Below are 12,474 nucleotides of genomic sequence, written 5' to 3' on the forward strand. Positions count from 1 at the left end.
GAGGAGAAGGCACCCCTCCACAGAGGTAACACAGGGCCCTGAGATACAGGGCTCATCTGTTGGAGGGGAGCTGTCTCCTGTTTCGGGTCCCCAGGTATCCCCTACCACCATCACCAAAGCTAGAAAGTCTGGGCAGGAGCTCCCGATTCCTCAGGATGGAGAGGAGGGGGAGGCCTCTGTACATGCGGCCCCTCCTGAAGGAGTAAATGGAGCCATGCCTGCGGTGGGGGAGCCTGGGGATGTCGCTCATTCTGCCACTGCCACTGGGTCGGGTGCCCTGAGTGGAGGGGAGGGCGGGGCCCCAAAGGGTCGGCCCTCCCGGCCAGAGTCCTCCACTGACCAGGAGACGCCCGACCCGGTTGCAATTGAAAATGTTGTTCCTGTTGCTGGGCCTGTGGGTGCTGGCGGAGCGGGAGATGGCCTCCTCTCTCCACCTCCGGTCTCGGCTCCGGCTGGATTTCCGGAGTCGGGAACCTCTGTCTCCCCTGGACCACTCATTGGCCTGGGGACGGAGGTGGAGGGGGGTCCTGAACTGCTGGCGCCCAAAGGCTCCAGTTTCACAATAGAACCCAGAGAGGACTCCTCCGCCATCGATCCTGGGGGTGGGATCGTGACGGAGGTTGGACCAGCTGGCGCGGCCGGGATGTCCGCCCCACAGTGTGTGGTGGATGTGTCGGCCGCTGGCGGTGACGACCCGGAGGAGGATGGGGATTCGGTGCGGAGCACGGAGGATGATCTTGATTCCATCGCCAGTGAGGTGGTGGAGTCCCTCGTGCCTCCCACCGAATCTCCTCTCATCCCCACGGCGGAACTCCGGGATTTCCTCGCGGCTTGCAGGGGTTGCCGCAATAAAGTTCAGCTGGCCCTCGACCGTTGGTCGAATCTGGCGCTGATCATACAGTCCGTCCGTGCCGCCCTTAAGATAGCGGGCAAGCGCGCGGACGTGAAACTGGTTGAGAGGCGCCGTTTTAATGTGTTCCTCAATGGGTTGCTGGGGGAGTGGAGGGCCAGGTGCACTTCCACTCCCTCCTCACAGTGAGGTGTTTGTGACGGGTTTTAAGTACCTTTGACATGAAGATAACCATAGCCAGCCTCAACATCAACGGCAGCAGGGGGGCTCACCGCAGATTTCACAATCTCTCATTCCTTAGGGAAGGGAGATACGCGGTGAGCTTTCTGCAGGAAACCCACACCGTTCCGGGAGACGAAGCCACCTGGCTCCTGGAGTGGCAGGGTGGGGTCTACATGAGTCACCTCACCCCTATTTCTAGTGGGGTGGCTATCTTGTTGGCCCTGACTTTTCAGCCGGAGATCTTGGGGGTCAAGGAGCTGGTGCCGGGCCGCTTGCTCCACCTCGCCGTTTGCCTGGGTAGCGTGCCGCTCCACTTTGTGAACGTGTACGCGCCCAGGCCCGGCGCGTTGCAAGCGCGCTTCTTTGAAGAAGTGTCCGCTCTCTTGAGCTCCATCGATAGCGGCGAGTGCATCATCCTCGGGGGGGATTTTAACTGCACCCTCGAGGTGGGGGATCGCTCCGGTCCCCAGCGCGGCCAAGCGTAGGTGGAGAAGTTGAGGGGACTGATCAGCTCCCTTAACTTGGTGGACGTCTGGCGGAATCTCCATCCCGACTCCAGCGCCTTCACGTGGAGGTCTGGAGGAGGGGGGTCGCGAATCGACCGCCTCTACATTTCGCAGGCGTACGTCTCCCGCGTTTCGGCGGCCTCCATGCGGCTGGTGCCGTGCTCGGACCACCGCCTGGTGTGGGCGGAGTTCACTCCGCTCCGCGGGCGGGCGGGGTCCGCGTACTGGCACTTTAACAACCGGCTGCTGGAGGATGGGCGATTTCGGGACTCGTTTTGTCGATTCTGGGCCGACTGGAGAAGGAAGCTGGGGGGCTTCCCCTCCTTGAGGCTATGGTTGGATGTGGGCAAGACTCACATCCGCGTCTTCTGTCAGGAGTACGCGAAGGGGTCGACCAAGAGGCGGGAAGCCGAGATCGGGCGCCTTGAGAGGGAGGTGCTCGACTTGGAGTCCCGCCTCGGTCATGCCGTCGTGGACCCGGCCCTGTGGCAGGCGTACAAAGAGAAGAAGGGCGCGCTGAGGGACCTGCAGCTCATAGGGTCCCGAGGTGCGTACGTGAGGTCGCGGATCCAGATCCTGGAAGATTTGGACCGCGCCTCACCCTACTTCTACTCGCTGGAAAAATGGTGGGGGGTCCGTAAGCAGCTCGTCGAGCTGCTGGCCGACGACGGATCCTCCATCACGGATCCGGAGGGAATGGGCCTCCTGGTCCGGACTTATTACAGTGCGTTGTTCTCTCCAGATCCGTCCAGCGAGGATGCGCGCAGAGTTTTGTGGGAGGACCTGCTGCAGGTCAGCCCGGAGGGCGCCGAAGGATTGGAGGCTCCGCTCACGTTGGCGGAGCTGACTGGCACCCTCCACCAGCTCTCGAGGGGCAAATCCCCAGGGCTGGATGGGTTGACCGTGGAGTTCCTCAGGGCGTTCTGGGACGTCCTGGGGGACGATTACGCGCGGGTCCTGGGGGAAAGCCTGGCGACAGGGGAGATGCCCCTCTCGTGGCACAGGGCGGTCATCGTCCTGCTGCAGAAGAGGGGCGATCTCCGCCTGCTTAAAAACTGGCGTCCGGTCTCCCTCCTCAGCACGGATTATAAGATCTTTGCCCGGGCTATGTCTACCCGCCTGGGCTCCGTGCTGGCCCACATGATCCACCCCGACCAGTCCTACACGGTCCCGGGCCGGTCCATCCAGGACAACATCCACCAGGTCCGGGACCTGATCCATCTTTCCCAGAGGACTGGTCAGTCGGTCGCCTTTCTCTCCCTCAATCAGGAGAAGGCGTTCGACAGGGTGGATCACGATTACCTTTTCGGGACTCTGCGCGCTTTCGGACTCGGGCCGCATTTTGTGGCCCGGGTCCGACTTTTATACGCCGCCGCAGAGTGTCTAGTCAAAGTTAACGGGTCCTTGACGGCGCCCCTTCGCTTTGGGAGAGGAGTGCGTCAGGGGTGCCCCATGTCCGGCCAATTGTATACCATCTGCGTGGAGCCCTTCCTGTGCCTGCTTCGCAGGAGGTTGACGGGATTGGCTCTGCGCGAGCCGGCCATGCGGGTCGTCCTCTCGGCTTACGCCGACGACGTGCTCCTCGCAATCACAGATCCCGTTGACTTGCGGAGGATGCGCGACTGCCAGCAGACCTTTTCTGCCGCGTCCTCCGCGAGGATCAATTGGGAGAAATGTTCCGGACTCCTGGTTGGTCAGTGGCGGGTGGACTCGCTGCTGGAGGAAATGACACCTTTTGCGTGGAGCACCACGCACCTCCTCTATCTGGGAGTCCACCTTAGCCCCGCTGAGGAAGCCTGGCCGGCAAACTGGCAGGAGTTGGAGGCGAACGTCACCGCTCGGCAGGGGCGCTGGACAGGATTGCTCCGAGTGCTTTCCTACAGGGGCCGAGCGTTGGTCATAAACCAACTGGTGGCCTCCATGCTGTGGTACCGGTTGGTCACTTTGGCCCCGCCCTCTGTATTTGCCACCAAGATCCAGAAAAAACTCGTCGAAATCTTCTGGGGCAAGAGGAAACACTGGGTCTCTGCCACGATCCTGAGTCTCCCGATTGAGGAGGGCGGTCAGTCGCTGGTGTGTGTCCGCACCCAGGCTGCAACTCTCCGCCTTCGGACCCTGCAGAGATACCTGTACGTCGAGTGTCCTCCCAGATGGTGTGCGCTGGTGACGTATTTTTTCCGCCAGTGTCACTGCCTTCAAGACGACACGCAGCTCCCGGTGGAGTCCGTTAGCCGCGCCTCTCTGAGGGAGTTGCCTGTCTTTTACCGGAATTTATTCCGAGTCTGGAACATGGTCGCCTCCAGTCAGGGCGCTCCCCCGCCGGCGGAGGAGAGCGCCTCGGCTGTCCGGGCGGCCGTCTCTGCGGACGGTCCGGCGGGCGGAGCAGTAGCCGAAACCCCCGGGACGCCCCTCACTGCGGGTGGCGAGGGGGCTCGGGAGTGCACAGAGCAGTCCCGTGCAATAGATTTTTAAGTAGGTTCACGGACTCCCAGGCCTCCTGTACTTTCTGCGGCCTGGATGAGTCAGTGTTCCACGTTTACACAGAGTGTGCGAGGTTGCAGCCCCTATTTGAGTATCTGAAGGGGCTGCTCCTCAAATTCTGGCTGCACTTCAGTCCCACGCTCCTGATCTTTGGGCACCCAGTGCGGAGGGGCTTGGGCCGGGAGGAGGATCTCCTCGTCGGTCTGCTCCTGGGCCTGGCCAAGGTGGCAATTCACAGGTCCAGGTTGCGGGCCGTCGGGGGTTCCGTCCTCCCCGACTGCCTGCCCCTCTTCCGCGGTTACGTTCGCGCCCGGGTGGCCCTGGAGAAGGAGCATGCAGTGTCCGCTGGTACGCTTGAGGCCTTCCGCGACCGGTGGGCACCGCAGGGACTGGAGTGCATCGTTGACGCCGAGAATGGCATTTTAATTTGAGTTTTTTTGTTTATTTATCTGGTTTTAATAAAGTTATTTTAAAATATAAGTATTTATATAAAGGGGGCCTGAGGAATAAAGGCCCCCTCGACATAAAAAATATTTTTTTAAAAATGGGGTTAGATACGGAGTAAAGCTCCCTCTACACTGTTCCCATCAAACACTCCCCAGGACAGGAAAAAAAAATAAATACGGGGTTCGATACAGAGTAAAGCTCCCTCTACACTTTCCCAATAATGGGCCTTCGCCCCATCCTGCAAGTCATACCCCCTTTCTGTGCTTGCATGTGCACTTCCTATTTGTCACAGTAGTCTTCCTGTGGCTAGTTTAGGTCAGTGCAGAATTCAGGGCCATTTCCCAATGTGGCCCACCCAGATGAAGAACTTGCCAAAAAGTATTTACAGGCAGCAGACAGGAAGTGGACTCCAGCCCATCTCTCTGGGCTGGATTTGATTTCAATCCCTGTGATGAAAGCTCAGTCCAGGCCACCAGCCACCTCGTTTCCCCCCCACACCTCCCCACTACACCTACTCTCCTCCCACTGTTTCTCCCCTCCAAACCCCTTTCCACCCGCCTGCCATTACAAGCCATCATTTACCTTTCCAAGATTTGCATCATTGATGATATCAAACTTTGGAGGAAACATTGGTATCTCCGCTGTGAATAGAAGGAACAAGCGAATAAAAGTTAAATATCGGTTAAAACTGAAGATCCATAATCTCCTAGAAATATTTTCCTCAAAAACAACTCAGCTTCAAAGTATCATTCATTTACACCACAAATAAGGTGAATTCTTTTCACGTGACAGATATTCCCAGATTATGCTTAAGAAAGTTTCCCCAAACACTATTTTCATGTTAGGATTCTTTTCAGTCTACTCGACACCATCATAACTAATATCCACTCCAGAGACTTAAGCATAAAATCTTTATTGAAGGAGGGAGTGCTGCAATGCCGGAGGGGCAGTGCTGAGGGAGCATCAGACTGTCAGAGGGGCAGTACTGAGAGAGCTCTGGACTGCTGGAGGGTCAGTACTGAGGGAGTGCTGCACTGTTGGAGGAGCAGTACTGAGGGAGCATCGGACTGTCAGAGGGTTAGTACTGAGGGAGCTCTGGACTGCTGGAGGGGGAGTACTGAGGGATCTCTGGACTGCCGCAGGGTCAGTACTGAGGGAGTGCTGCACTGTTGGAGGAGCAGTACTGAGGGAGCATCGGACTGTCAGAGGGTTAGTACTGAGGGAGCTCTGGACTGCTGGAGGGGGAGTACTGAGGGAGTGCTGCAATGCCGGAGGGGCAGTACTGAGAGCGCTCTGGACCGCAGAAGGTCAGTACTGAGGGAGCTTGGACTGCTGGAGGGGCAGTACGGAGGGATCTCTGGACTGCCGCAGGGTCAGTACTGAGGGAGTGCTGCACTGTTGGAGGAGCAGTACTGAGGGAAAGTCGGACTGTCACAGGGTCAGTACTGTGGGAGCTCTGGACTGCTGGAGGGGCAACACTGAGGGAGCACGGGACTGTCAGAGGGTCAGTACTGAGGGAGTGTCGGACTGTCAGAGGGTCAGTACTGAGGGAGTTCTGGACTGCCGAAGGGTCAGTACTGAGGGAGTGCTGCACTGTTGGAGGGGCAGTACTGAGGGAGCTCTGGACTGTCGGAGGGACAGTACTGAGGAAGCATCGGACTGTCAGAGGGTCAGTACTGAAGGAAAGTCGGACTGTCAGAGGGTCAGTACTGAGGGAGTTCTGGACTGCCGAAGGGTCTGTACTGAGGGAGTGCTGCACTGTTGGAGGGGCAGTACTGAGGGAGAGCTGCCTGGTCGGAGGTGCCGTCTTTTGGATCAAACATTAAAACGAGCCTTATCTGTCCTCTCAGGTACAGCAGGCAAGTTTTCCTGGTGTCCTGGCCAATATTTATCCGACATCTTTTCCTAATTAGGTTCAATGAGAAAACAGGCATTAAGGAGGGAGCAAGTCTTTGAGGTCAAAATCCGGTGACTGCATCTACACAATGTGAGCGAGTAACGAGGAGTCAACTATCACCAGCTCAATGTAAACTGGAACTGTGTCCAGCAACTTTCTCCTACACTCTTCGGAACAGAGGGTGGAATTTTATGCTGTCCCCCGCAGCAAGCTTGGAGGCGGGGAGAGCATAGAATCGGGTGGATGGTGGCGGGGTGGGATGTCCCCTGTCACCATCCCGTCTCAGCCAAAATTTAGCCTGGGGCAGGAAGGCTTGAGAATACCAATAACTGGGCAATTAACCCCCAATTTAGGGCCTCTTCCTGCCGCAGCTGCAATTAGCAGCACGGGAGGCATGGCATGGAAAACTGTGTGGGCTGCTTCCTGACTCCTGGGGAGGGTTGTCCTTCAGTAAAAGGCACAGAGCCTGAACGAGGGGCCCAGCATCAGGAAAGGGGGGGGCCCACTGGGAGCCACCCACTGCCCTTGCTAGAAAATCCCCCTTCCATAACCTCCCCCCCCCACTCCCCCAAAACTCTCACCCTGTGAGACCCCTCCTGCCCTGACCTACCTGTGGCCCTGAGTCCAGCAATGCTCCTCAGCCTCTGGTAGGTGCTTCTCCAGCACTGCAGCTGTCGGCCTCCAATTGATGGCAGCTTTCCAAGGGCAGGACCTCTGGCAACGAGGTCCTTGATCCTGTGGAAGGCCTGCCACTGTCCACTTATTTGCCTGACTGGCACTAGATTCGGCAGGTCTTCCGGAGAAGAGGCGACACCGGGATCTTGGCATCGAGACCCCCGTTGTCAGAATAAAATACCCCCCCCATCGGAACAGGAGGAGGCCATTCAGCCCCTCAAGCTTGTTCCACCATTTTACGAAATCATGGCCAATCTGTAACCCAACTCTGCCTTTGTCCCATATCCCTGAATATCTTTGGCTAATAAAAATCTATCAATCTCAGATTTAAAATTAGCAAATGATCGAGAATTTGTGGAAGTGAGTCAAAACTTGTGACACCCTTTATGTGAAGAAGTGTTTCCTAATTTCACTCCTGAAAGGTCTGGCTTTAATTTTTAAACTATGTCCCCTCGTCCTAGACTCCTCAACCAGTGGAAATAGTTTCTCCCAATCTGTTTAACTTAATATCCGGAAAACTTTGATCAAATCAAAATGCTTCATGCAGAAGACGCTGCCATTTTCACTGAAACATTATCAAGCCTGATCATTATGATGCAAACATGCCATGAGTTTTGAAATCTTCACCATGATTGCAACCTGAACTGAAGCAGGATCCCCACCTCACTCAAGCTGAGCAGCCAGGCTAAACCTCTACTGAGTAAACTAGCCACTTACGCTCTTTGTATATGACTCCAATGGGTGTCTTGGGCTCTCCGCTCACCAATATGATGGGCCTGTTCTCCGTTGTTTTAGGAAGCAACTGCACCTGTTGGGTCAGCTCCAGCTCCAAGCGATGCCCCTCATAAATGAACTCTTGATTCTGAGGGGAGATGTCAGTCTGTTTGAAGATGGCATCCATCAATAGATTGGTTCTGCGAAAAAATGAGGGAAGGATTTTGCTGCTGAGATGACGCCACTAACCAATCCATTTCTGTCTCAATTCTTCTTGTCTCTACACACTTTAAATCTTTTATGGTTATTGCAGCTGTCAGTAGTTCTGTCTAAAAAACACATTCTTTCTCCTCTACATACTCACTGTATTAAATTCAAGACTCATTGCAACATCTTTTAACTTTAATTCATTTTTCCCAGGACATGTGGCGCTTCCCATCTCCCTTCTGTAATCTACAGACTTTGAAAACCCAAGTTTGGCATCCCTTAATCGATATTTCATGATTTACCTTATCTCTCCTACGCTCTAAACCTGCATTATGAGTCTTGGCTCCTTCATCACAACAATGATTTCAAAAGTATTTCATTGGCTGTGAAACTCTTCTAGACTTCCTGAAAGGCGCTACAGAAATGCTAGGTCTTCCTTTCTTGGTTCTTCTTCAGAACTCTGAGTAATTCAATAGTAAACAGAGACTGGGACAAGCCGATAAATGTTAAAGTAGGGGGAGGTGAGAAACAAGGGGGTACCTTATTAATATACGATGCTGCACTGACAACAGATAACCAAACCTCCTACTCCTACTACAACAACAACTGCAGCAATTTGCATTTATATTGAGCCTTTAACATAGTGAAAGCAACAAATGACTTTATTAGCTGCCCTGCAGAATACAGAGAGTGCAACATTACCCAATTCTAAAGAGTGGAGAGAATACAGCACAGGGGAACAGGGTGTGTTGCCATGCAGCGAAATCAGTGCTGGGGCCAAAGATACAGTAACAACACCAGAAGCCAGTTCTCTACCAAAAGCTAAATTCACAAACCAAGAAGCCACAGCAAGCAGCTCGCTGAAAGAATGGGTGCTCTCAACACAGGATGGGACACTGCAACCAGAGCACAAGTCAGTTGAGGAGATAATGCAGAAGTTAAAGCCCCAGCTTTATCCAAGGTTCTGGACACACCACAGAATACTCACCTGTTTAACGGCCACCTCAAGTATGGGCTCTGTTAATTGATGCTCATTGTCTGCAGTCAAGGAAGAGTGAGAGCAGCATCCATAGCTGAGCACTCTACATATGAAGAGATTTAGAGAGCACCTCGTACAGGCTTTTAAAGAACTAAGAGGACAGGCACTGTTAGACTATCTAAAGGGAATGTGAGCACAGATCATGAGTGCAGAATTAAGCAGCCATATATAAGTTTGCGATCAGAGGGATTTTAATGGGATACTCTCGAGTTAACGCTATGCCAACTAGCATCCTCACAACTTGGTGAAAGGTGACGATTTTCAAAGTAGCAACAGGGCTGAGTGGGGGGGGGGGGAACAGGCTCAGAGGTGCTGTGTGGATTCAGAAGGGTGACAGCGAGAGCCACTCAGGAAGTTTACTGTTGGGTGAGGTGAGATATTCTGGGGCTTTGCTTGGTTCCTGTTTGATAGCAGGAATAAACTTTCACTTGAGATTCGAAATGCATCGGGTGGAGATAGTAACAGCAGCAATAACAGTCAGTACGGTGGTGAGTGAGTGACAGTAACAATGGGAGGAAGTTACGATGAACCTTTATTAAACACTGGTTTAGCCTCAACTGGAATAGTGTGTCCAATTCTGGGCACTGTGCTTTAGGAAGGATATGAAGGCATTGGAGAGGGTGCAGATAAGATTTATGAGAGTGCTTCCAGGGATGGGAGACTTCAATCACATGAATGGATGAGAGAAGCTGGGCTGTTCTCCGTAGGGAAGAGAAGGTTGGGAGGAGATTTGATTGAGGTGTTCAAAATCATGAGGGGTCTGGACAGAGTAGACAGGGAGAAACTTTTCCCATTGATAGGAGGGTTGAGAACCAGAGAACACAGATGGAAGATGATTGGCAAAAGAACTAGAGGTGACATGAGGAAAATCTTTTTTTACACAGTGAGTCGTTAGGATCTGGAATATGTTTCCTGAGAGTGTGGTGGAGACAGATTCAATTATGACTTTCAAAGGGGAACTAGATAATTATCTGAATAGAGAACATTTGCAGGGGAGTGGGACTAGCCGAGCTGCTGTTGCAGAGAGACACAATGGACTGAATGGCTTGCTTCTGTGCTGTAACCATTCTATGATTCTGTGAGAGAATACAAAGTGTGAGAATGCCCTTCTTCCTTAGCCTGTTCTAACAGGGAACAGCAATGCTGCCTAGAATTATAGCCAACCTGTTTACAATCAGTTTCTCTCCTTATCTTCTTGCTAAAACCAACCTTGAGGCCCTTGTGCTGATTACATTCCAGTACTTCGTTATTTTCAAGAGTTAATTACAGTCTTTCCCAAGCACAGATGCTCACTCTCTATATATCAGCTTTTAAACATTTATTTATCTGCCATTAAAATCTCATTCAGGATACAACCTACACTCTTCTTTTGCAAGTTGATAGACAGCAAAAGATTATAAATAGTTAATTTGAATAATTCTCCACTTTATGATATCATATACTAGCAGCGACCCACAGAGCATTTGCAGTCAAATTAGTATACTTAACCAATTCCATCATTGCATCCACTCCATTCCATGCCATTCCATTGTTTCCACACCATCCCTGTCATGCCTCCCTTCCATGCCATCAACACCTTCCCTAACCTCCCATGTATTCCCCCCACCTTCCCCAATCCTTCCAGCCAGGGTAACTGTTGTTGGGCTTCCTTATCTTCTGCTGTTCTTCTTCTCCAACAACCCTTCACCCCGCTGCCACCACCAACCACCAACAGCCACACGGGAGCCACATGTGAGTCACGCGCTCCAGTTTTCCGCATGCTCCATGTGCCTCCGTGTGCACCAGGCTCTGCCCACCAAATCAATCCTCTGACCAATCAGGAAAGCACAGACAGACAAAAACTGCATATTGTTACTACAGATTGCAATATATCCAGATGCCAATGTGGCAAATTGTGAAACTGAATTCAGTAAATCTGATTGTCAGCTGGCAGCAAATCAAATAGCCAGGAGAATTGCTGGATTGTCAGAAAAACAAACTGGCTCACTAACATCTATCCGGGAAGGAGATATGTCGCACCTCTACCTGGTCTGGGCCTACAAGTGACTCCAGTCTCTCACTCCATGGCTTAAACACCCTCAGGGCAACTAGAGATGGGCAAAAAATGTGACCTTTCCAGTGTTGTCCACATTCAGAGAACAAATATATAAAAAAGTCAACAACTTAATTATCGTTGTACCATATGACTAATGGTAGAAGGCAAACTTGACTAACTTTTTTTTTTAAATCAGCTAGAAATTCTGATGTATAATGCTATTACATAGATTATTTGTGAGCAAGCCAGTCTCATTGCTCCAGTTATTAGTAGGTTCATAATCTCTTTGCCTATGCTGCAGTAATGCAGCATGGGTAAACTAAGTGGCTAAGGGATAGAAAAATGTTAAACAGGTGACATCTCACCTTCAGGAATTCACAGCCATGCTTTATACTGCACCATGTTAGGCTAAGAACTGACAAATACTGGAGTCCTCCTGTCCTCATGGGGTAGGAGGAGAGAATCTTGGAGGAGCTGTCAGTCCAGGGTTAAATGTCATACATTTAGGCATTTAGGGGTTTGGGAATGAAATTAACTGGCAACTTGACCAGCGAATTGAGCATCGCACTATTGCTGAAACAGGGGAAGGCAATTCATTATAAAGAAGCTCAAAATAACCTTTCAGATATAAGGACAGAAAGTGTTGGAAATACTCAGCAGGTCAGGCAGCAGCTGTGGAGAGAGAAACAGAGTTAACGTTTCAGGTCAATGACCTTTCATCGGAACTGGGCAAGTTAGAAATGTAATAGGTTTTAAGCAGATGAAATGGTGGGGGGTGGGGTGGAGAGAGGATGGAGAAAGAGCAAAAGGGAAGGTCTGTAATAGGTTGGGGACAGGAGAGATTACAAGACAGAAGAGTTATTTGTGCAAGGCCAAAGGGAGTGGTAATGGAACAAGAAAAGAAACAAAGAAACAAATGATGTGTCTGGGGGAGGTGTGAATGGCAGAATGATGAACAGTTGCTGTCCGAAAGCAAGAGAAAAACAAGGGTAAGATCAAAACATGCAAAGAAAAGGAAACAAAATGGGGGCAGAGATTATGGTCTGAAATTGATAAACTCAATCCGGACTCAACAATAAGCTTGTTAAGTAAGGAAAACAGAAGTTATTGATGAGGGAAAATTCAATTACATTTTCCTTCCATGGAGTTGTATTTTAATGCAGAATTGTGTGGATTACATGGAGGTAGTGAGACAAATGTATCAAAACTGACACTTACAATGAGTATTTAAGATTCATGAGACCCAAGATACAAAGCTTAGAACTGTAACACCCTTGAATGCCTCAACTAAGGCAGCAAGCTTCAGTTGGAAGTCTGAGTTTTTAGATGTATGTTTAAGTAACTACTGTATGCCTAATCAAACAGTCTCACCTGATCTTCAATGTTTAAAACCCTTATTGA

At 51.5% G+C, this 12,474-nt stretch overlaps 1 protein-coding gene across 3 annotated transcripts in view; it reads right to left on the reverse strand.

Moving 5' to 3' along the window:
• LOC137384001 (serine/threonine-protein kinase TBK1-like) overlaps positions 1-12,474 on the reverse strand; it is a 75,751-nt gene that overhangs the window by 41,790 nt on the left and 21,487 nt on the right. For all 3 annotated transcript variants that reach the window (XM_068057531.1, XM_068057530.1, XM_068057532.1), the window contains exons 9-10: positions 7,796-7,992; positions 5,089-5,147 (exon numbers count right to left, since the gene is read on the reverse strand). In XM_068057531.1, the coding sequence (XP_067913632.1) occupies positions 5,089-5,147; positions 7,796-7,992 (256 nt within the window). The remainder of the gene's footprint in view (positions 1-5,088; positions 5,148-7,795; positions 7,993-12,474) is intronic.

Source organism: Heterodontus francisci, chromosome 25 (genome assembly GCF_036365525.1).
Source record: "Heterodontus francisci isolate sHetFra1 chromosome 25, sHetFra1.hap1, whole genome shotgun sequence".
Classification (NCBI taxonomy): domain Eukaryota; kingdom Metazoa; phylum Chordata; class Chondrichthyes; order Heterodontiformes; family Heterodontidae; genus Heterodontus; species Heterodontus francisci.